This window comes from Leucopleurus acutus (genome assembly GCF_964270905.1).
Source record: "Leucopleurus acutus genome assembly, chromosome: 1".
Lineage (NCBI taxonomy): Eukaryota > Metazoa > Chordata > Mammalia > Artiodactyla > Delphinidae > Leucopleurus > Leucopleurus acutus.
The window spans coordinates 195,427,705-195,452,575 of record NC_139142.1 but is presented as its reverse complement, the minus strand read 5'-3'; the positions used below and the strand labels follow the sequence as shown (position 1 = coordinate 195,452,575).

The window sequence follows — 24,871 nt, the reverse complement described above, 5'->3', positions numbered from 1 at the left end:
GTGTACTAGTTTGTTGGGCGGGGTGTTTGCTTTCTAGGAAATAGCACTGAATTAAAACATCAGAAAACTTTCCACTGCTCTCTTGTAGAAAATGAGCTTTGCTGTGTTAAACAGCCATTCCAGTTCTCAAGTTGTGTTCTTTAGAGAGGCTTCCTGTTAGTTTTGGATCATGTCGTGTACTTCTGGCTCAGAGTGAAAACCTGTTTTTCTAAAACTGAACTTAGCGTCGTAAAGAATTTCATCAAATGCATATCCACCGATGTCCTTTTCACCAAAAGTATCTGTTAGGCATATTATCTTTCTTTGTGAGATAGCAAAAGATGGTAAAAGGTCTTCCTGAAAAGTCACTTTAGCCAGGGCATTTAAACCATAGTACTTCCTGGTTGATAGGTGAAGTGACTAGTTTTCCTGTAATGCTGCCGGCTAGAAGAACGTTTGGAACTTTTTACTCAAGATGGCACTGTGTCCTGTAAGTCAGCTGGCCCATAGTTCCGTCTTCCTTGCAGCCCCTCAGAGCCACCATTATAACAACACAGACATCAGATCTCCTTCCATAGAATATGTCTCTAATGGTACAGTCACCTTTTAAAATGACTTCTTCTAGCTTATGCATCACTGTGACAAACTATTGTGGTCCCAGATGGCTGTTTCCCTGTGGTCTTGGTGATTGCAGCCCTTTTCATGTTTACTTTTCACTGTCATGTATTCACTCACTAGATTCTTGGCGGGTACTGGTAAGAACTCTTTAATGGTGTCTTTGTGTTTCGGTGCTACCCAGGTGGATCTGTAAAGAAACCAGCCGTGTAGGAGAGGGAGGGGAGGAACCCAGCGGTGAGGTGTGTGCGCCCGAGAACCATGTCTGCGCGGGAGTCCTTTAACCCGGAAAGTTATGAATTGGACAAGAGCTTCCGGTTAACCAGATTCACTGAACTGAAGGGCACCGGCTGCAAAGTGCCCCAAGATGTCCTGCAGAAATTGCTGGAATCCTTACAGGAGAACCACTTCCAAGAAGATGAGCAGTTTCTTGGAGCAGTTATGCCAAGGCTTGGTATGTGAACTGCTGTTTCTTTCATATTTCCCTGAGTAGAGCATCTTGGCTGCAATGTAGTCAGTGAGTCAAAAAACTAGATTTCTCCTCCCATGTTGCCTTTTTTTTTTAAGTTTCTGCAAGAAGGATTCAAAGAGCAAAGCAATGGTAACTGTTACCTTATTGTAACTTATTTGGAGGAACGACTTGAAAAACATGAAGAAATATGCTCTAACCATTTTGAAACTGTTACTATGCGATTGAGACACTTATATTACAGTAAGAGCATTTTTTATTAAATCAGAGTAGGAAAGGTGTCGTGCAGGACACCTTTAGAGAGCAGTGCCTGGGTTGGGGGGAACTCGGGGTTCCTGTGCAGCAGGCATTGTTTGAAAAGCTCCCATGGGGAGGAGGGAGACACAGCAGGTGAGAACAGTAGACGGGGTCTGGACCCCAGGACGGCATCTGGACTTGAGAGCCGTGTTTCCTTGACCCAGTTCCTGCTGCCATTAGTGGTTTGCCTTTTCTCAAACACAGAGCTCAGAAATTCTAGGCTACTGGGATGCTGTTTGTTAGCTTCTCTTGTGTGCTTTGTTAAGTACATGATGCAAGACTGTGATCACTTTGCCTTTTGGGTGTTTGACATGTATTCTAGGAGTTTGTGGGTGTTTTGTAGTTACGGTGTATGAGTTGATCAGCTTTCTTACATAAAGTTTTAACTGCATTTCTTTTATGGTCATGTTCTGTCTTACAACATTGGTTTTGAACCTAGGGTACTCCTTTCTTTCCTGATGTATAAAGCAGATAAACGCAGAGTTGCTTTGGGTGGGAGAGGAGAATTTACACCCTGCACTCTTGGGGCCTGTAGGGCTTGCAGGAGCTCAGTTAGAAAATCATCCTCATCTAGCTGATGTCTCAGCGTGGAGAAGTACCACATGAATGAGGTGGAGTGGATGTCAGCTTGCTTGTCAAGAAATGAGAATATACTGAGAAAGCTCTTAGATGACTTTGTTGGGGCCGAATGGGCAGAGACAAATGCAGTCAAAACCTCATGGATACAGTCATCATTCCCCTCTGTAACCGCCCCCGTTGACTTCTTGAGCACCCCATGGAGCTCAGGAAGGCCGGGTAACCTGTTCCCTGTCACTTGGTGGGGGTCAGGAACTGGCATCCACATCTTCCAGTTCCTCCGCCCACCATACTGCTAATCATCTGGTTTTTAAGTCCATACGTGTTCATGCGGAGAGGAGCTGCGTCAGCTGTAACTCAGCAGTGGCAAAAGGGGACAGATGTCGACAGCAAGGGCCCAGGCAGGAGAAAGAGAAATAAATGTTACTCTGTGCAAGTTCGTAACCCTCCTGAACCTCAGTTTTCCCATCTGTAAAATGGGGTGATAATACTCACTGTTTGCAGCTGTTGTGAGTACCAGAAATTATCCGTGTGTGTATGTATATGCACCCTGTGCACCTGTACCCATGTACATAATACTTGTGTATGTATGTATAATGTTTATATAACGTATACACACAAGTCTGTTGACCTGTATTTAAAATGTTTTTTCTAAAAGAATGTCATATTTCCTGGATTCTAAGGATGAACTGTAACAATTGTTAAATATACACTTTATTAAATGTCTTCTAACTAAAGAAATGTTAAGATACGTGTGTCTTAGTACTTGGTACCCCTGTTGCCTGATGCCTAAGAGCTGCCATGTGTTGATGGCTGCTGGCAGTGGGGGTAGAGTGATGATTTGGGTTTTTTTTTTTTTTTTTGATGGATAGTTTCAGTCTTGCTGAAACCTAGAATTCCCCGTCACCACCCACTGATGGTTACATACACCCTGCTCGGTCTGGTATTTGAGGCTCCCTCTACTCTGGCATTTACCTGCCCTCTGCCTGTACTGTCCCTCTCTCTCTCAACTTGATACCCTCGTTTGCAAGGCCCATGGCCTGTCCCATTCTCACCCTCTCTCTCTTCCTTTCTTGAAATTTGGTAGGTGATTTGTAGACCAGTCACTACAGACCAGTGCTGTCCCAAAGAAAGATGAGGTGAGCCACCTGTGTCATTTAAAATTTTCTAGTACAGATAGTTCCATTAAAAAAAAAAATAGAATCAGGGGAATTGAATTCTAATATATTTTATTTAATCCAGTATATAAAAACTATAATTTCAATACATAATTAATATAAAACATTGCTAACAAGACGTTGGTTTTTCTCGGTACTAAGTGTTTAAAATCGAGTGTGTGCACTTGCAGCGCATGTCACTTTGGAATTGCCCCGTCTCACATGCTCGGTAACCGCATGTGGCTGGTGGTTCCCACGTGGACAGCCCTTGACCCTCCTTCTAACACGGAGTGGTGTCCTGGTGGAGAGAGAGGACTTGTAGGTGATGGAAGCTTCTTGTCAGCCCCAGGAGCGTGCTGGGGAGTCATGGTTCACACGCTCTGATGCTGGGTGTCAAGAGAAATTAACTGCTTTACAAAGCAGATTGAATTCCAGTTTTAAGATTCCCACATTACAAAACATTTAAAGCTAACTTTCAGCAACTCTTTTTAGTCTCTCTTTCAGTAGTCCTATAGTTTATATGAAAATCTAAAAGAAAAACAGTATTTCTTCCCTCTTTTCCAAAGTGAATGGTAATAGACTTGGAACACCCAGTTGTTGGAAAGATCAGTTTGGGGGAGCAGTCGGTATGAGTTTAATTGTGGCTCTTGAGTGCTAGAGAGCCCCGCTAGAGGGCGCTTCTGCATACACGCGTCGCTGAGATGAATCATCACATGCTTTCTGATCACTGGTAATGGGCGTTCCATTGTTACAGATTTGTGAGGCTTGCCATTCTGAATCAAAGTCCTCCATTCCCTAACTGGATCTTCCACCAGGAGTTTCTGCTTTGCCATCTAGTGTAGGAATAAAAAATCAGCCTGCCTACACAGAGTGATCTTTCACTAAACTTGCTTTTATTTTAGTGTTAGTAAGAATGGATCAGGACTTGACACGGTGCTGGGGTAGTTGTGAAAGAAAGCCACACGTGGTCCTCTCTGTGTGACTCGGGTGTGACTTATTCTTATTCCGTTTGAAATTCTGAATCGAGACGGTGAACATCTACCTGCTTCCTTTCGTACTTCATGGGATTTGTCCTTTGCTTTTGGCCATTGGGCTGCAAGGTTGAAATACTTCCTAAGGGCCAGAGGGCATCCTCTTGAGAGAGGTGAGTGTAGGAAAGCACTCCATTAGGCTTACCTGGTGAGAGGCCAGTCTGAATTTGAAGTGTTTGCATTACAGGTGATTTTTTTTAAAAAATGTAGCCTGCAGTAGCTAGTCTTGACTGTTTCTAAACTGATTTCAGGAAAAGGGAACTGTTTCTAATTAGCCCATCAGTTGTCTGTGTTGTCTTTCTAAATGTTTAGAAACAATTTTTAATAAGTTGAAACATATCCGATAGGCTTGTTAAGCAAATTTTTCTTTCCCTGCTCATTAAGTTAGTAGAGGTGACATAAGTTTCTCATGAGTGGAATGCATGGAATTTTAAAGTTTCTTGGGAGCCACAGTGTTTATGTACATGCTTGATTGGAATCAATGAATACTTGTTCTAGCATTGTCCTTTTCTTTCTTTCTTCTTTCCTTCCTTCCTTCGTTTCTCTCTTTCTCTTTCTTTCTCCCTTCCTTCCTTTCTTATTTTTGTATTTTTGACTAAAATGTAGTATAATAGCATTTTTAAAAATTTTTATTTATTTATTTACTTTTGGCTGCGTTGGGTCTTTGTTGCTGCGCACAGGCTTTCTCTAGTTGCGGCGAGCGGGGGCTACTCCTCGTTGAGGTGCGTGGGCTTCTCATTGCAGTGGCTTCTCTTGTTGCGGAGCACGGGCTCTAGGCGCGCAGGCTTCAGTAGTTGTGGCATGTGGGCTCGGTAGTTGTGGCTCACGGGTTGTTGCAGGCTCAGTAGTTGTTGCACACAGACTTAGTTGTTCTGCGGCATGTGGGATCTTCCCGGACCAGGGCTCGAACCCGTGTCCCCTGCATTGGTAGGCGGATTCTTAACCACTGTACCACCAGGGAAGCCCTATAATAGCATTTTATATGTGTAAAATATTTTACAGATTTTCTGTTGGAAAAACAGAATCATGCCCAAAGATATACTCCTAAGTAACTATGGAGAAGACAACCCAAGTTCCATTTGTGCTGTTCTCATCTTTACAGAAATTCTGTATGGTGCCAGTCACATGATACAATAACACAAAGGAAACTTTCTGTTCAAGGCATCGTTAAAATCTAAAAATTGTACCATGTTGAAGTTGAGTCTTATGACTAACAAATTGTGTTCTCATTTTCTATCTTAAGCTGGTTTTGTTTCACGTTTATTGCAGTTATGCTTCTTGATAGGAAACACATTGCTTTGTTGGCGGTGAGCAGTGTTCCATAAGTGTCTTATGCAAAACCCCTCCTATTCAGAACACTGCAGGTACAAAATGACATGGCTCTTCCTGTTGACTTTTGGATGATGATGACCCCCATCTTTGCAGGCATCGGGATGGATACCTGTGTCATTCCTTTGAGGCACGGCGGTCTTTCCTTGGTTCAAACCACAGATTACATTTATCCCATCGTCGATGACCCTTACATGATGGTAAGTTTAACCGACGTGTTTTTACATCTGGAACTGCTTACTCTTCTGGTTTTGGGTGGTGGCTGGGGTTTTGTTATTCTTGTGTGGGTTTTTTTGTTTTCGTTCTACACAAATTGCTCTCATCCTACCCCTGCCCTGACTCCCGTGGTTGTAGATCTGATCTGGTCGATCCCTTGCTCACACTTGGCACCGTGCATGAGGTAGGCAGTTAAGGTGGATGGGGGGCGTCCCCTGCTGCTTTCGTACCTGCCTGTGTGTCTGTGCCAGAACACCTGTGGTCTGTTAAGCGTGTCTGTTGACTGATGTGTTTGTAGTTTTCTTCTTTATTTCCTTGCACTTTTCTTTCTGGGACATTTGTAAACGCCACACTCCTGTGTTTCACCATCCTCTGTAATAGGACTGATCCTAGATGTCTCTGTCCAGAAAGAAAGAGCTTAGCATCTCATCACCATTAAACCTGACCGTTGATCCTGAATCTGGTCATTCCCCCTCCCCGTGTCTTTTTCTTTTTTTGCGGTATGCAGGCCTCTCACTGCTGTGGCCTCTCCCGTTGCGGAGCACAGGCTCCGGACGCGCAGGCCCAGCGGCCATGGCTCACGGGCCCAGCCGCTCCGCGGCATGTGGGATCTTCCCGAACCGGGGCACGAACCTGCGTCCCCTGCATCGGCAGGCGGACTCCCAACCACTGCGCCACCAGGGAAGCCCCTCTCCCCGTGTCTTATTCCACTGTGTGGCGTGTGCATCCGCCTGCTGATCACGCTCTGCCCCGACACCCCGTCCTGCTCATTGCAGGGTTGCTGCCAGCAGCCCCTCCTTCTTCCTAGCTGGACCCTCCACCCTGGCAGCTGGGAGGAGCCGATGAAGAGAATGGCAACATCCTATCATTAGAAAGTGCCGGAGGCCCTTCCTTCTGCCAGGGGCACTGGGATCGAGCCCCACACGTAGGGACTGAGGCCGGGAGGTCTGAAGGTGGGGACAAGCACGCATGCTCCCAGAAACCTGTTTCTCACCTCTTCTCTGGCGCAGCGGTCCTGAGAGCCGCGCACGCCACTCCCCCGGTGTCCCACCTGTCCTGGGGCCCAGGGGGCTAGAACCCGAGTTCATCCTGTGCCAGCATCTCGTAGAAGGACCCGAGCGCCCACGCAGAAGGGGCAGCAGGTCGCTGCAGCCCGAGCCTGTGGTTGGCGCCTCCCAGCTGCTGACGGCGCCGCGCCCGTTACCTCGAGTGAGTCACAGGAGGTGATCAGGCTCCCTGCTGACCTGCCAGGCATAACGGGCAATGAAACAGCCGCTGGAAGTGATAGTAACTTGTGGTTTGATTACCCTTACGTCAGAAAGAAAAATTGGTCGTTTTCTCCTTTACTGTCTAGAGAAGGGCAACTTTAAAAATTTTTTTAAATGTCTGTTGGCAGTAGAAAGTCTTTATTACCACATTTCTGTTGAGTACTGTTTCAGAGTTCCTCAATAAAACCTTATAGTTTACTGGGAAATGCTTCCCTTTGTCTTTAGAAAACAATCTGATTTCAGGCCTAGGTGTCGTTTATTTCTTCTGTCTTTTTGTTTCTCAACCAAGATGATTTTCCTATTTATCTCGTACAAGAAGCTCCCCAGATTTCTCTGTCTAGGTGTATAAAACCCATCTTCTCTATAACCAATAAAGGTGACATTTTTAAGGATCTGCTCGGGAGAAGCGGTGGCTCCACGTCTTCTTTAGCACCGTCGTTTCCCAGCACTTCCACTCCGGCTCCTCTGAAACCAAGCACTCCAAGCTTTTCCCCGACATCTCCCCGCTCCGTTGCGCACCCAAATAAATTGCAGACCTCTCCCTAAAGTTTAGAACGGGAAAGAACCTGGAGACGATGGGTGCTGCACGAGAAAGGAGAGGTGGTAACGGGACTGCCCGAGAGTGGTTCTGTGATGGAGGAAAGGCAGTGAGTCCGTGAAGCACAGAGCCGGGGACCACGTCCCGGCAAGCCCGCTGTGGCGCCTGCTCACGTTTCCCCTCTCTTCCAGGGCAGGATAGCCTGTGCCAACGTCCTCAGCGACCTCTACGCCATGGGGGTCACAGAATGCGACAACATGCTGATGCTCCTTGGAATCAGCAATAAGATGACCGACAGGGTAAGCAGGAGCTGGTCCGGCTGCATCGTCGGCCCCGGTTGTGGTCCTGTCACTTGTTTGGTTGGCCCTCCTTCCCCACCGTGAAGTCAGGCTGTCCATGTCCCACCCGCCCTCTGCTTTTTGGCAGTTAGCAGCGAATTAGAATAGGCTGGCCTCTTCGTGTCTCCATCCCCACCTGCTGCTTCCGCTTCTCTCTCCTGGGCAAACTGAAGCCAGCGTGCGTGCGTGTGTTGTGGCGACGTTTAGGCCGCAGTAACAGCACCTCCAGGCCGGGCACCCGCCTCTTCGGTCACGGTTGGCTGGTGACGTGGACGGCGGTGGGGCTGGGGTGCCCTGTGCTCACTCGCTAGCATCTGTGGCCTCGCTGCCTGACCCCCTCCTTGGCCCAGAGGTGAACTCCTGTTTAGATTATTTTTGACAGGTAATTGGTTTCGTCCCCGCCAGAAGTTTGCCCTGCGCATAGAACTGAGCATTCAACAGGCCCTTCTCTGCCCTCACAGCGTGCTCTCGGGCCACTGCTTGTACACAGACACCCGGAGCGGGCGCGTGGGCACGCGTTAGCTGGTCACGGGATGGTTAAGGACCGTCCAGAGAGCTGGCTCAGGTACAGGGCAGCCCTGCGCACCCAGCCTGTTCCGGTGTTTGCTCCTCTGTCGTCTGGGCTACATTCGCTTTGTGACCTAGAGCCTCTTCCGACTTTTGATAAAAGGGCTATACCATGTGAACTGTTCCCTGCCCCTTCTGTAAACTCTCAGGGCTTCCTGTAAGGGTTTTATGATCTTTTAATAACTACAGGGGTAGACTCTCTTCTCTGGGTTTTGAACTGAATGATGTGACTTTTAATTTGTGTCCTTTTAAACCGTAGGAAAGGGATAAAGTGATGCCCCTAATTATACAGGGTTTTAAAGATGCAGCAGAGGAGGCCGGAACATCTGTAACCGGCGGCCAAACAGTGCTAAATCCCTGGATTGTTCTAGGAGGTGTGGCTACAACTGTCTGCCAGCCCAACGAATTTATCATGTAAGTTGATTTTGGTTTCATGTCCCCTGGCCAGGTTCTCTCTCTCTCTCTCTCTCTCTCTCCTTTAAAAATATATTTATTGAGATACTAATTCACATACCATACAGTTCACTTATTTAAAGTGTTTATAAATTCAGTCGTCTTTGGTATAGTCACAGGGTTTTGCAACCCTCACTAGAGTCGACTTCACAACACTTTTATTGCCCCAGTGAGAAACTCTACCTACCCCCTCGGCTGTCACACCCCACCGCCAGCCCCCATCTCCATCCCCCATCTCCATCCTGGCTTCTTCCACTTCACAGAATATTTGCATAATCTTTTTAAGGTGTATCCATTTTGCAGCATGTATCAGTACCTCATCCCTGTTTATAAAAAAGTTTTAGATTTTTTTTACTGAAGTATAATTCATATAACAAAATTTCACATAACATGAAATTTAGCTTTTTCAAGTACGCAATTCATTGGTTTTTAGTATTCATGAAGTTGCGCAACCATCACCACTATCCAATTCCAGAACATTTCCGTCTCCCCAAGAAAGAAACCTTGTATCCACAGCAGCCACTCCCAACTCCCTCCTCCCCCATGCCCTGGAAGCCACAGATCTACTTTCTGTGTCATGGATTTGCCTGTCTTAGACATTTCATATAAATGGAATCATGCAACATGTGATGTTTTATGTCTGGCTTCTTTCACTTAGCACGTTTTTAGGGTTCATCCATGTTGCATGTGTGTCACTACTTCATTCCTTTTTATGGGTGAATAACATTCCATTGTATGGACAGACCACAGTTTATTCATCCAGTCATAGGTCATGGACCTTTGAGTTATTTCCACCTGTGGTGCGTGATGCTGCTGTAAACATTCGTGTGCAAGTTTTTTTGTGTGGATATACATTCCAATTCCCTAGGGTAGATACCTAAGAATTACTGAGTCATGTGGTAACTATTGAACTTGAGGAACAGACTAAGGCAGCTGCACCGTTTTACCTGCCCACAGCCATGGATGGGACCCTGATGTCTCCACATCCTCTCACCAGGACTTGTTTTACTGTCTTTTTGGTAATAGCTGTCTAAGTGGGTATGAGGCGACATCTCACTGGGTTTTGATTGGCATTTCCCCGGTGGCCAGTTCTGTGAGCATCTTTTCTTGTGCCCTCTGGCCATTTCTAGATCCTTGGAGAAGTTTCTCTCTTAACAGAAGTTGGCCCTTTTCGTGTTTGATGTCTTATTCAGAAAAGCCACCTTGTCCTATTCTTAGAGGAAGCAAAAGCTCCGTTTGTTCTATCTGATTTTGTGAGCAGGCACTGTGTTCAGAACTCCAGGGGTGTGAAAGGCCCTGCGGTGCAGAATCCCTCACCTGCCCTCAGTCATTAGTGGCAAACACTTTGACCAGTCTTGGGTATTTTTAACCAAGTAACTCTTGACATTCAGATTATCTTCAGTTATGTTGACATTACACATAGTACTCCAATGCGTAGATCATCTTGCATGTGTGACTCTTGGTAAGAAATTTTTCAGAATGGAATTGCTGGGTCCATTGCCTGTGTGACTCTTGGTAAGAAATTTTTCAGAATGGAATTGCTGGGTCCATTGCCTGTGCACCATAATTCTGATCGATGTCTTCAGTTTGCCCTTCGTAGAGGCTCCACCAGCAATGGGTGAGAGTGCTGGGTTGCCCCATCCTAACTAGCACAGCCTGGTGACAGCCTCCTTGGTCTTTGCCTTACTCCTGAGAGTAAGGGTGAGTGTAATTTTCATGTATTCATGTCTTTGGTCCATTTTTTGACTGATGGGTGCGTCCGTGTTAAGGGTCTTGCCTTTTACCTACATCCAGGTTTTATTTTCCTATGTTCTATGTTGGTAGTTCTCAAACTTTCCACTTAGATGGGACAAGAGAACTTGCACCTGTCTCCCCCATTCCAGCTTTCCCATAGAAAAGGAACCCAGCTGTAGCCAAAAAATGAGAGAGGAAAAAACAATAAAACAGGCTTCAATGAATTTTTTGTCAACAACATGTATGCTTACTTTGTAAAATAAGAATGCACCTATGCAGGTGATTATATTTTGTAAAAGACTGCCCACAAACTTAAAAAAATAACCCAGCAATTTTATCATACTTCACTTGCTGATACAGATTTGTAGGTTGCACATAACCAGTGACGCACAAGAGCACATCAGCTCTCAGGTGCAGTTGAGTCAGAATTGAAAGGCATTTACGTCTTAAGGTCCCGTTTTTGGAAAATGAGTTTCTGGTATATCCTCCCAGAATTAATATTTTTCAAAGCTAACAATGGATATAGATATTACAGGATGAGTCGAGGAGCTAGTTGTTGATTTTTAAGTCTGTGCCCCTGGCTTTTTAATCGACTTGTATGAGTATTTGAGTTGTTCGCTGTCAGGGGACGGGATGGCTGTGTGGACAGCTCCTTGAACTTGGACAAGAAAGACATGAGTGCTAGACCCATGTCCTGGTCGTGAGGATACAAGTGAGATGGGAGTGTTGTCTGAGGGGGGACAGTCTTTCTGCTTTTAGGGCTGCGTTTTTTTAGTATTTGCCTTCTGTCTTTAAGACAGGGACCAACCAGGGACCCTGTGTACCAAGTAGGAAACTTATTGGTCATAACTCTGAGTTTGAAACATTGATGCTGAAATCACCAAAACATTAGACCCACAGATTCTAGCCAAATCCCACATCCTGAGAAATCCCACCTGCATCTCTATCATATAAGTGACTGTAAAAAAAAGAAAGAGAGAGGGAAAGAAAGAGAGGAGAGAGAGAAAGGAAGGAAGGAAAGGGAGGGAGGAAGGAAGAAAAGAAAGAAAAAAAACAACCGTTTTTGTTCCAGAAGTCTTGTTGCCTCAGAACCCTGGTGGGTCTGTGTTGAAAAGTACACAAGAGGGCTTCCCTGGTGGCGCAGTGGTTGAGAGTCCGCCTGCCGATGCAGGGGACGCGGGTTCGTGCCCCGGTCCGAGAAGATCCCACATGATGCAGAGCGGCTGGGCCCGTGAGCCATGGCCGCTGAGCCTGCGCGTCCGGAGCCTGTGCTCCGCAACGGGAGAGGCCACAACAGTGAGAGGCCCGCGTACCGCAAAAAAAAAAAAAAGAAAAAAGTACACAAGAGCATGGCTGAATCAGGGCCTGATGAGGCCTTTGAAGACTAAGCGATTTGCTTTTTTGGGAAACTGATAAGTCACTGGCCTAAGTGTTGTCGAAGTCCGCGGCCTCCTCACTTTTCATTTAATGTTTTGTTCGTCAGTCATCCTAATAGTAAACGGCAGAGCTCTAATACATGGCATTAGTTGGCTTAAATATAAGTGAGTGTTTGCAAACACACAAGTGGTTTTACCGGCCTTTTCTTTCTCCTGTTTAACCGACAATGATGAACTTATCTCCTCGGTTGATTTGACAAGGACCTGCCTGTGCTCTCTTCTTCAGGCCAGATAACGCAGTGCCAGGCGATGTGCTCGTGTTGACCAAGCCCTTGGGGACGCAGGTGGCTGTGGCCGTGCACCAGTGGCTGGACATTGTGAGTGACCTTCACCTTCCGGTGTCAGCAGTGTGGTTTCTAAAATAAGCTCTTCTAGTTTTAGTACCAGGGAGTGTGCTGTCCATCTAGGCCTTCAGAAATCCTGGGAATTGTCCCTATTCTTTGATTAGATCCAGTTTTCATGTATTGAATGCTTGAAGTAGGTAATCCCCTGCTCGGGGTTCAGAGATAATCCATAAGGAGAATTCGGGGGACAGTGAGTGCAGTTCATCTGTTCATTTGGTGCTGAGATGGGTATGTCTTCCATACTTAAACATCACTAAAAAATAATACAGAGGAGGCAGTTCCCTGGCGGTCCAGTGGTTAGGACTCCGCACTTTCACTGCCGAGGGCCCAGGTTCAATCCCTGGTCGGGAACTAAGATCCCGTGAGCCGCGCAACGGAGCCAAAGTAATAATAATACAGAGGAGAGTATGTGCAAGGTGTGATATTTGAGGTTTAAGGCCAGGCTTATTGACAGTTTAAATTATTTTAGTCATGGGTTTTTTGGTCATTTCTGGTTGCTTGTTTTGTCTTTTTAAGCTAATTAGTAACTCAGAACATTTTGATAAATAATTATGTCGTGGAGAAAGCATCTAGAATATGAAGATATTTATCCTGAGTCACTTTTCAAGTGAGCTATGATCAGTTGTTCTTCATTTAAGACTTTCCATTGCCATAACAACTCAAAAATTAATATGATTGTGGTATATTCTCACATATCTCAATGCTTTTAATTTCTACAACTGTCATCTGAAACCATCAGTCCTGAGAAACAATTGAAAATGAACAAGTTTATGTTATTCGTCAACCAGGTATATCTTAGATTGACAAACAGAGCAGAGAAAATCTCTTAAGGAGGCCGCATTCTTTAGTTATTTTTCCCTTCTCATCCAGTGAGGATGGGGAGATTTCCCATCAGGTGTGATCACCTGTGAGTCAGACCATAGGGCTTTTATAGGCCAGTAATCCAGAGGTGCTTTCCAATACGGCTGCCCAGGTGAGGCAGAGGGGGTCCAGGAGGAGGGGCTCTGGGATCCTTCTGTTTGTCCCACCCCCAGCTTGACACTGTCTTTGCTTTTTTTTAACCAGTTTCTTAAAGATGCTCAGAATTGAAAAAAGCAAGTTTCAAAGGCAAAGTAACAGCACAATACCCTTTCATAAAGGTCGGAAGCAACCCAAGAGTATTGTTTGGGCATCTATACGTACGAGGATACTATTTTTTGAAACGCAGGGAAATGACAAGTGTAAAATTCAGAATCATTGTTACTTCTGGGGGAGAGATGGGGGCAGGGGGATAAGGGAAGGACGCAGACATAGACTTAAGTTACTTGTTGGGCAGTAGATGTTGGGTATTACCAAGAAAGGAACAAACGCACGAATGCTGGCTATTAAAATGGACCGTGATGACTGTGTGTCATGAACTCAGCATCGCCATGCCAGATCCTTTAAAAATCAGACTGAGGAGGAAGGGGGAAGACGGCAGTCTTTCAGAGGATGTGCTTTGTGGTCACCCATGCCGTCCTCATAGCTGATACAGTTCAAGTTGTTTCCCATTCATTTGTCCCTCAAGAGGACTTGATCCCAGAATTCAGGGAAAGTCAGTAAGAGTACAAATTACATGAAAAATGAAAGCCATCCGCTTACTAGGGGAGATGGAGAAGAGAACCCAAGGACATTCAGAACTGTCTTGCTGGTTTCAAGTTTCCAATACGCTGCAGTGTTTGACTACAGAGGTGTGGCTGAGGACAGAGAAGGTGCCAGATGATATATCTAACAGCCACTTAAAGCAGTAGGCACGGGGGGAAGAGTTAGAAAACTTAATATTGTGTGCAGAATTAGGGAAGCAAGAACGCCCCAGAAAATGGCTAAGGAAAAAATACTCTTTCAGTGGTTAGAAGCAAAGACTGATCACGCTTTTCTCTCTTTGCTCCCTCACCTGTGTTCCTGTCATTAGCCTGAGAAGTGGAATAAAATCAAGCTGGTGGTCACCCAGGAGGATGTGGAGCTGGCGTACCAGGAGGCGATGATGAACATGGCCAGGCTCAACAGGACAGGTGCGGCCAGGGCTCGCCACCCAGGGGTTGGCCAGCTTTCTGAGCAGGGCTGGGACGGGAGACACTTAGGGCTTTGTGGGCCACAGACAGTCTCAGTTGCATTGATTTTCTTTTCCCCCCATGACTCTTTTAACACGTTCCTTTAAAAAAAAAAAAAAAAAAAAAAACAGAATACATTCTTAGCTGGAGGAACTGGCCATGGGCCAGGTTGGGCCAGTGACTGCAGAGCCCCCTCTGTCGGTGCCTGGAGCACCGGTGGGACTCCAGCTATGTCGTGTGTTCTTGACAGAAGCGTGGGGTAAATGTGACTCACCTTAGAGGAAGTAAACGGCTGGCCACTGGCCTGAACGTTGCGCTAGGTCAGGTGGCGAGGCCGTGAGCGTTTGTCCCCAGCCACTCCTCTCTGAGGTGTGCGTCTGGAGTTCTCCAGGGCACTGCGCCTGTGCCAGCATCTGTGTCCCCTCTGGCTTAGAATCGCTCACCGTGGGGACAGTGCCAGGCACCGGGGAGAAGCAGAGAAGTATGGATGAAGTCATCAGTTCACTTTATGAATCTGTAAAATGGAGAGCTAAGGTCACATTTTCTCTCTGTTGCTTCAAATTCTACATTCCTGTGATTATGGGCAGCATTGAATTCCTCTGCACCCCAATAAAAACAGAAGAGAAATTTATATAGCATGTTTTCAGAAATACTTGACTGACTTATTAAAGTGTTAACATTGTCATATTTTTAATTCCCAGATTTGTGTATATAAATGAGTAATGACACTCATGCCATAATTTTTTGACATTTCATTTCTAGTTCTAGCTTCTTAATACTGATTAGAAAGTAATAATAATAATAGTGGTTACCATTGATTTGGTAGTTATTATGTACCAGGAACCTGACATATTTTCTCATTTAATTCTTCTGACAACCTTATCAAGGTAGCTACTATTATTCTCATTTCACAGGGAGGTTAAGTAACTTGCTCAAGGTCACAGCTAATCGATGGGGACCTAGGATTTGAAGCCAGATACGCTTTTAATGCTTTGAAACTACTGCTTATAATGCCTTTAAGTGTTATATTCTATCCTTTTCTTAATGATTTAGTAAGAAATCAAGGCCCTCTCCACAGTCTTTGTGCACAGTAATTGAACCAGTACTTTGTACTATGCTAAGAATCTTAAAAGTAGTTTAAAGTAAAACAGGAAAGTTCAGGAAAGAGCCAGAAGTCATCTTCTGGGAAGCAGCAAGGCTGCCAAGGGACTCACTTGATGCAGTTTAAGCATCTTACAGTTGATTTTTATTAGCGTTCATACCTGTATAGAAAGCACCAGGTATATTTTATAATTAAGAAGGAAGCCCGGGCTTCCCTAGTGGCGCAGTGGTTGGGAGTCCGCCTGCCGATGCAGGGGACACGGGTTCGTGCCCCGGTCCGGGAAGATCCCACATGCCGCGGAGCGGCTGGGCCCGTGAGCCATGGCCGCTAAGCCTGCGCGTCCGGAACCTGTGCTCCACAACGGGAGAGGCCGCAGCAGTGAGAGGCCCGCGTACCGCAAAAAAAAAAAAAAGAAGGAAGCCCTTGTTGGGTGTCTTTGAAGTCCTAACCTCTGACCAGCCAGAGGAACCCTTTCTGGAAAAGCATCTGTGTGGGTCACTCTGTACAGAGGATTTGGAAGCAAACCAGCATTTAGAATGTGAGCTCCAGGAGGGCAGGGAGCTCTCTTTTGTTCACTGCAGTGTCCACAGCACTTAGAAGAGTGAAGGACACACCACAGGGGTCATTAAATCTGGATGGAATGAGTGAACTCTGTGCTAGCCCTTCTTTTTGGTACTTCATGGACATCTTTTGAACAATCCTGTGAATTGGATCCTGTTTTTCCTCCTTTGTCTGAAAAGAAATACATGTAAGGAATACACGCAGGTCTATTCTCAAACCCAAATCTGTCCAACTTTATAAAGGCCACTGTTTCTCCCACTTGTTCTATCTACATAAGCCTGTGATAGAAATTGGTACAGTTTTATTCTGGAAATATCAGTTTTCTTCCTCATCATTAATTGCATGTTGTATTTAAGGACCTGGGTTTGGGTTGTGTGGAATCCTATTTGGAACTTTGAAGACGAAGTTCTAGATGAAGTTCAAAAATCTTATCCTAAAAAAAGTCCCTGTTTATTTAGTTACTCAGGGTTCGCTGAGCCAGCAGTCAGAAATCTCATCCCTCCCATTCTACAACTTACCCCAAATGACTCTGAGCCCAATATATGTAATACTTAAGCCATGAAGTCTTCAATTATTTAAAAAGAAGAAATTTGACTGTTGAACAGGGGATCTCAAAAGATCTTCTCCGAAACTCTGATTTTAAAGTCACTTCAGAGTGTGAAAAGAGGGCTTCCCTCGTGTTGCAGTGGTTAAGAACCCACCTGCCAGTGCAGGGGACATGGGTTTGAGCCCTGGTCCGGGAAGGTCCCACATGCCGCAGAGCAACTAAGCCCGTGCGCCACAACTACTGAGCCTGAACTCTAGAACCCACAAGCCACAACTACTGAAGCCTGCACACCTACAGCCCGTGCTCCACAACAAGAGAAGCCACTGCAATGAGAAGCCCTCGCACCGCAACAAAGACCCAACGCGACCAAAAATAAATAAGTTAATTAATTAATTTTAAAAAATAAAAAAAGAAAATGTGAAAAGAGATTTTTTTCCAACATCTGCCTTTCCCACCTTCTTTATTAAAAATTTTTATTAGATACTAAGTTGATACAAACGTTATTTTATAAAATATGTGCAGGACTTAAGGAACAGCAGTACAGTACCCATGTGTCTACCATCTCATGTGAGAAAGAGAACCTGGCCTTACAAGCCCCAAGGGGCCCCTCCCACACCCAGCTCGGGGAAAGGGGCGACGCTGTTCTGAATCTAATGTTTATTCTCATGTGTTTTAAACTGTTTTTGCCACATAGCCTTGTCCCCTTGAGCAATAAGTTAGTTTTGCATTTTTTGCTTTACTAAATCATCCCTGTGTCATTTTATTTCCTTTTTGCTGTTTTGTACACTGTTCAATGTTCCTGAGTGTCAATCCCTGGTGTGTGTAGCTGGATTTCATTGTTTTCACCACTGTATAATCTTCCACTCCATGACTGACTGCTGCTGAGAACTTCTGCTGCACGTGTGTAGGAAAGAGGGCGGTACTGCCTTGGCTTTTCTAGAAGGTCCTAAATGATTCCCAGCGTGGTGGTATACCAGTTTTTGAGAGTATGCTACATTTTAAAGATTCTTTAATATGTTTTCTCTTCCTGTTTATTTTCTATAGTTTTTCTACTGTTTAAAAAAAAATCATGTTAACTATAGAAAAGCTTACAGAAAATGAAAAAAAAGAGAGAAAAAACATTGTTCATAATCCCACCAGCCAAAAACAGCTTCTGTTAATATTTTTATGTATTTTCCCAGGATTTTTTCCTTTGGTTGGTTGGTGGTTTACTGTTGTCTTATTGTTGACGTTGTAAACTAATGGTTAGTGTACATTTTACTTATATTTGGAATTTGCTTTTATTCATTTAATATCACTAAATTCTTTTTTCCATATTATATAATCCTAGTACACATAATGTTTAATGGCCAGATGTTCTACCAGAGTGATATACCATAACTAAATTACTTTTTGCCTACTTTTGAACAATTTATTTTGAGATCAAATTTTTTTATAATTTTTTTTTCCTGCATTCCAGGAGTATTTCTTTGGCAATATTCAACATTAAGTTGAATTGTAATTATTTAATTCTGTGTTCTCAGATGTTCTCATCACTTACAACCAAGGCTTTTCATTCGTACTTCTCTTCCTGTGCCGTTCAAAATGTCTAAGGAGGGCTTCCCTGGTGGCGCAGTGGTTGAGAGTCTGCCTGCCGATGCAGGGGACACGGGTTCGTGGCCCGGTCCGGGAAGATCCCACATGCCGCGGAGCGGCTGGGCCCGTGAGCCATGGCCGCTGAGCCTGCGCGTCCGGAGCCTGTGCTCCGCAACGGGAGAGGCCACAACAGTGAGAGGCCCGCATACCGCGCAAAAAAAAAAAAAAAAAAAAGTCTAAGGAGTCTTTTTCCTTTCTTTGGTCCTTCAAATTAAGTAGTTTAACAATAAGAAAGTAATTTGTAATGAATTTATTTTTACCCATGTGGGTTATTAGTTTGTTTATAATTTGAGCATTTAAGATTCCCCATCCTTAAGTTGTAGACATTATTGGTAGGGATACAGTATGGCAGAACACTATGCAGGAGTGTTTGGTCATATCTAGCAAAATCCTGTGTATATTTATTTTGACCCAGAAGTCCCACTTCTGTGCGTCTGTGCCAGAGCTACAGTGGCCAAAGTATGAAATGACATGTGTACAAGGCTATTCATTGAAGCACTGTTTATAACTGCAAAAGAAGGAAACAGTCCAAATGTCCATCACTAGGTGACTGATTGGATTATCTCATCTCTGTGCACAGAGGAATACTATACAGCCATAAAAAGGAACAAGAAAGCTTTATTACTAGGGAGCTATCTCTAGGATATAGCCAGATGAAAAAAGCATGTTCATAAATGAATATGAATTATGTTCATAAATGAATTAATTTGTATGTTCATAAATGAATATGAATTAATAATATGTATTTTATACTTTCAAAAAGAAACAATGGAAAAAATAAATCATTAATAAAAATGGTTACATATAAGAGGGAATAGGGAGGAAGCAGACCCTCTCTGAACATGCTTTGTTTTGTAAGTTTGACTTGGAAATACATGTTTTGTATAGTTTTCTATACTTAAAAGTTAAAACAGCATATTTTACAAATCCAAACCAAATTTTTTTTTCTTACATCTTTACTGGAGTATAATTGCTTTACAATGGTGTGTTAGTTTCTGCTTTATAACAAAGTGAATCAGTTATACATATACATATGTTCCCATATATCTTCCCTCTTGCATCTCCTTCCATCTCACCCTCCCTATCCCACCCCTCTAGGTGGTCACAAAGCACCGAGCTGATCTCCCTGTGCTATGCGGCTGCTTCCCACTAGCTATCTATTTTACGTTTGGTAGTGTATATATGTCCGTGCCACTCTCTCACTTTGTCACAGCTTACCTTTCCCCCTCCCCATATCCCCAAGTCCATTCTCTAGTAGGTCTGTGTCTTTATTCCTGTCTTAGGTTCTTCATGACATTTTTTTTCCCCTTAAATTCCATATATATGTGTTAGCATACGGTATTTGTCTTTGTCTTTCTGACTTACTTCACTCTGTATGACAGACTCTAGGTCCATCCACCTCATTACAAATAGCTCAGTTTCGTTTCTTTTTATGGCTGAGTAATATTCCATTGTATATATGTGCCACATCTTCTTTATCAGATGGACACTTAGGTTGTTTCCATCTCCGGGCTATTGTAAATAGAACTGCAATGAACATTTTGGTACATGACTCTTTGTGAATTATGGTTTTCTCAGGGTTCTTTGACCCACCTCCTAGAGAAATGGAAATAAAAACAAAAATAAACAAATGGGACCTAATGAAACTCCAAAGCTTTTGCACAGCAAAGGAAACCATAAACAAGACCAAAAGACAACCCTCAGAATGGGAGAAAATATTTGCAAATGAAGCAACTGACAAAGGATTAATCTCCAAAATTTATAAGCAGCTCATGCAGCTCAATAATAACAAACAACCCAATCCAAAAATGGGCAGAAGACCTAAATAGACATTTCTCCAAAGAAGATATACAGACTGCCAACGAACCAAATTTTTTTAAGGTCGTTCAACATATTTCTAAGTTAGTGGCAAAATCACATGAAGAATTATTTCAAATCACTTTGAGCCTGGTAGTTTCAGGGCACATCCTCAGAAAAAAAATCCACAAAAATATTTCATTGTCATCAGTGTTTGTGAGAATGTTGGCATAGTAAGATAAAGCAAATAAGTTAATGTAGTTAGGAACAAAGATTTTAAGAATAAGAGAGAAGTCGTAAGATCAAAGAAGCTAAGTGAAATCTGTAATCTTTAATTCGGAATTATCAGTGTGAACTCAGGATTTTTTTTTTTTCTATAAAAATGTTCATTTCCGTGCCTACTGAAAAGGCCTAGAAGTGGTGATAACCTGCAGGCCTGAAGTCGTAGTGCCCAGATTCTGTTCGGAAAGTTAATGTTCTCCACTGAAAAGGGCCAGGACTCCCTGGGGAAATGGCAGATTCCACTTTGGGGACAGGAAGTACAGAAGCTAAGCCTGGACTTCCTGTGCCTGAAAGTGGTGGCACTGTCAGCGACTAGTGGGGTCGTGTCACTTCCCGACAGCTTGAAGGCTCTTCCACCCGTCACAGTGGAGAGGGGGGTGCAGTTTGAGTATCAAAGACAAGAGTGACCGTATCAAGTATCTAAACAAATGATAATTAAAACTCTTCTGGTCACCTTTGGAAGTTGCTAGGGCACCAACTTGTTCTGAAATAAAAGGAATCAACCCCTTATTTTACCTGTTTTATATGGAGTGTATTTCAGGGAAACCATATTTTCTAAAAAATTCTTTATAGAGGTCACATCTAATAAACACAGGAAAAATGATGGAATTAACAAAGTTGCCATTTTTGCTGATCCCTTGATTTAATGAACCTCAACAGCAAACATCAGTGGCTGCTAAAACCTTTTGGTGAAAGGTTCTCGTTGAGATATTCCCCACCCCCATGAAGTATTCTTGCCAGCAAAAAATGAACCTGAGTCTCCTGGAGCCTTGGTCCTGAACACCAGTACAGGAAGTCAGGAAGATGGTAGAACATGTCAGCATCGGGGGAGATCACCACATCTATAATGCAGGAGATGCTACAGAAAACAATGGCTCAGTTTCCACAAGTAAATGACGTGGGGGGGAAAGGAGGGGAAACTGTTAAGAAGTTTAAGAGAGAACAATCAAATGTAGTATTAATTTTGTTGGTGTGATAATGATACTGTGGCTGTTAAAAGTTTTTTTATCTTTTAGAGGCACACACGGAAATATTGTATTTATAGGCGAAGTGATATGATTGGGGTTGGCTTTAAAGTTGCCCACGCCCCGGACCCTCCACATCCCCCAACAAGTGGGCAGGAGTAGATGAGGCCCCAGAAGAAAGGTGGTGATGGTTGAAGCTGGGCATTGTTGGGTACGTGGGAGTTCGTTGTGGGCTGCTACTCTCTCTACTTTGTGTTTCGTTGAAATTTCCGTAGTAAAAATTAGCAACAGTAATTCCCCATACAGGGAAGAAGTGGTAATCAGTACCTCAAAAATTGAATCCCTCTTATTGACTGTAGGTTTCAGTGGGTCCTCTTATCTACTATGGTCCTCAAAGCTTGGGAAGAGCTGAAGTGCAGGTCTTGGCTTTGTTAAATGTCATCGGCTGCCCCACTGCACCAGGTGCGGGTGTGTTAATAGGATGGGCCGTCCTAGTTGCTTATCTAGCAGCATGGACTAGAAGGGTCAATTCTCCTTTCTGCATGTGTCGTTGAGATTGCACCCAAGTAAAAGAGATCTTGGTCTAAAGAGAGGAAATGGACCCCAAAAAGGCATTCACCCCAGAGTACTTCTGTAAACACAGGGCATATTTCATTCCAAAATTAGCCTTTCCGTTACTTTCCCCCCTAAAATGAAATATAGGAGTAATGCAATCCCAACTACAATTCTAGCAAGTTATTTTGTGAGTATCAGCAAACTCATTCTGAAGTTTATATGGAGAAGCAGCGGACCCAGAACAGCCAACACCGTGTTGAAGAAGAGCAGGTTGGAGGACTGACTCTTCCCAACTTCAAGACTTCATATAAAGCTGCAGACATCAAGACAGTATGGCGTTAATGAAAAAAGAGACAGATTGATCAATGGGACAGGATAGAGAGCCCAGAAGTAGGCCCGCATAAGTATAGTTGAACTGCTCTTTGACAAAGGAGCAAAGGTAATTTAATGGAGAAAGGATAATCTTTTCAACAGATGGTGCTGGAAAAACTACACATCCACAGGCAAAAAACGAATCTAGACACAGGTCTTAAACCCTTCATAAAAATTAACTCAAAATGGATTGTAGACCTAAATGTAAAACGCAAGACTGTTAAACTCCTAGAAGATAACTTAGAAGAAAATTTACGTGACCTTGAATTTGGTGATGACTACTGAGATAACACCAGAAGCACTATCCTTAAAAGAAAAAATTGACAAGTTGGACTTCATTAATATGAAAAAACTTCTCGGTGAAAGAGAGTGAGGATGAAAAGACAAGCCACAGACTAGGAGAAAATCTAAATCTTCACAAAACACGTCTGATGAAGGACTGATAATCCAGAATATACAACGAACTCTCAAGACCCAACAATAAGAAAATCCAGTCAAAAAACGGGCCAAAGATCTGAACAGACACCTCACCAGAGAAGGTACACAGATGGCAGGTAATCATATGAAAAGATGCTCCACATCATACGTCACTAGGGAATTACAAATTAAAACAAGGTACTACCCCACGTCTACTAGAATGGCTAAAATCCAGAACACCAAATGCTGGTGAGTATGTGGAACAATAACAACTCATTGATTGCTGGCGGGGATGCAGAATGGTACAGCCACCTTGGAAGAGAGGTTGGCAGTTTCTTACAAAACTAAATCTACTAGTAAGATCCAGCAGTTGTGCTCCTTGGTGTTTACCCAAATGAATTGAACACTTCTGTCCACCCAAAAACCTGCACATGGATGTCTGTTGCAGTTTTATTTATAATTGCCAAAACTTGGAAGCAACCAAGAAGTCCTTCAGTAGGTGGTGAACAGATAAATAAACTGGTCCATCCAGACGGTGGTGGTATTCAGTGCTAAAAAGAAGTGAGCTATCAAGCCATGAGAACATACGGAGAAACCTAAAGTACACGTTACTAAAGTGAAAGAAATCAATCCGAAAAGACCAAATATAGTGATTCCAACTCTCTGACGTTCTGGAAAAGGCAAAACTATGGAGACAGTAAAAAGATCCGTGGTTTCCAGGGGTTGGAGGAATGGGTGAAAAGGTGGAACACGGAATTTCTAGGGAAGTGAAAGTACTCTGTATGATACTCTAATGATGGATACACGTGATCATACATTTGCCGACACCCGTAGACTGTACAACATCAAGTGAACCCCAGTGTAAACTGAACTGGAGTTAGTAATGATGTATCAATACCGATTCATCGCAGCACCACACTGATGCTGGGTGTCAATGCAGGAGAAATGGGGTTGGGGGGCACCGTACGGCAACTTCCTGCACTTCTGCTCAATTTTCTCTAACCCTAAGACTACTCCAAAAGATACAGTGTTCTATTGTTTTTAATTAAAAAATAAAAGAGATTAACCTTTTAGACATCAGGAAAGTACCTTGAATTTAGGTCAGACAGTCTTAGAAGATCTTGTTCTTTGATTTTAGGAGAGTTTAGACAGGTTTACCTTTTGTTGAGATAGCATTTCCTCTCTACAGATATTTTAGTTTACTGGGAATTTACTGTTGGTTGAAGCTGCTGTTCTGAGCGGTTCAAACTGAACTAGGAAACCAACTTTCAGAATTTCACTCCAGGTTTTGTTGATTTCACTTCCATCGTATGGTGTTGCCAACCAATTAGGAGTTTTGAGATCAAAACATATGTAAGATTTTGAGTTGAGGAAGGGTGTTTTCTCGGGGTCTCCATTCACGACACCAGATGATAAAGGCTCCTCTGTCCTCTGGCAGCGGCGGGACTCATGCACACGTTCAACGCCCACGCGGCCACCGACATCACGGGCTTCGGGATCCTGGGCCACGCACAGAACCTGGCCAAGCAGCAGAGGAATGAGGTGTCCTTTGTGATTCACAACCTCCCAGTCCTGGCCAAGATGGCAGCCGTGAGCAAGGCCTGCGGGAACATGTTTGGCCTCATGCACGGGACCTGCCCAGAGACATCAGGTACCAGGGCCGCAGGCCGGGTTGAGGGTTAAGCAGGGAGGTCAGTGGGATGTCCCCGAAGAGGAGGAAGCCAGGTCCAGGAGCCGGACACCCACCCCCCAACCCCACATGAGGTTTTGGCTGCAAGGGTTCTCAGCCCCCTGCAGCATCTCCTGCCATCCTGCCTGTGATGAGCAGTGTCATTTTCAGTCCAGTGTTTGTGTGTTTGGTGATGGAATGGGAGGGAAGGAGGGTGGATATGGGGAAAATAGGTCATTCAGTTTCCACTGACAACTCAGCATTTTAAATAACCCATGTATCCGTAGGTTACATTGAAGAGGCTGTACTTTTTCCTTGCAAAAATAAGTCTAAAATTGCTGTTTTGAGATGAAATAGTATACTATGTCTCCAAAGTACCTTTTTTTTTTTTTTGTCCCGTTTTTTTCTCTCTTCTTTTTACCTGGATCTCTGTTTCATCTTTTCAGTCCCCCACCCCACCCCAACCCTCTTTTCTCCCCCTAGTTTCTTTTACTTCTTATTTTATTTTTTCTATAACTCAGTAGTTTCCCTACCCTGGTAAAACAGTTGAATC

The 24,871-nt window shown here is 44.0% G+C and overlaps 1 protein-coding gene across 6 annotated transcripts in view; it reads left to right on the top strand.

The window, feature by feature from the left end:
* SEPHS1 (selenophosphate synthetase 1) overlaps positions 1 to 24,871 on the top strand; it is a 29,985-nt gene that overhangs the window by 2,265 nt on the left and 2,849 nt on the right. For 2 of the 6 annotated variants that reach the window (XM_082841573.1, XM_082841575.1), the window contains exons 2-8: positions 779 to 1,048; positions 5,550 to 5,653; positions 7,667 to 7,774; positions 8,640 to 8,794; positions 12,230 to 12,320; positions 14,278 to 14,377; positions 24,088 to 24,300. In XM_082841573.1, the coding sequence (XP_082697699.1) occupies positions 856 to 1,048; positions 5,550 to 5,653; positions 7,667 to 7,774; positions 8,640 to 8,794; positions 12,230 to 12,320; positions 14,278 to 14,377; positions 24,088 to 24,300 (964 nt within the window). In that variant the 5' untranslated portion in view covers positions 779 to 855. Of the gene's footprint in view, positions 1 to 304; positions 470 to 528; positions 1,049 to 5,549; positions 5,654 to 7,666; positions 7,775 to 8,639; positions 8,795 to 12,229; positions 12,321 to 14,277; positions 14,378 to 24,087; positions 24,301 to 24,871 lie in introns of those variants that run through there. The other 4 variants (XM_082841576.1, XM_082841577.1, XM_082841574.1 and 1 more) reach the window with 4 other exon arrangements.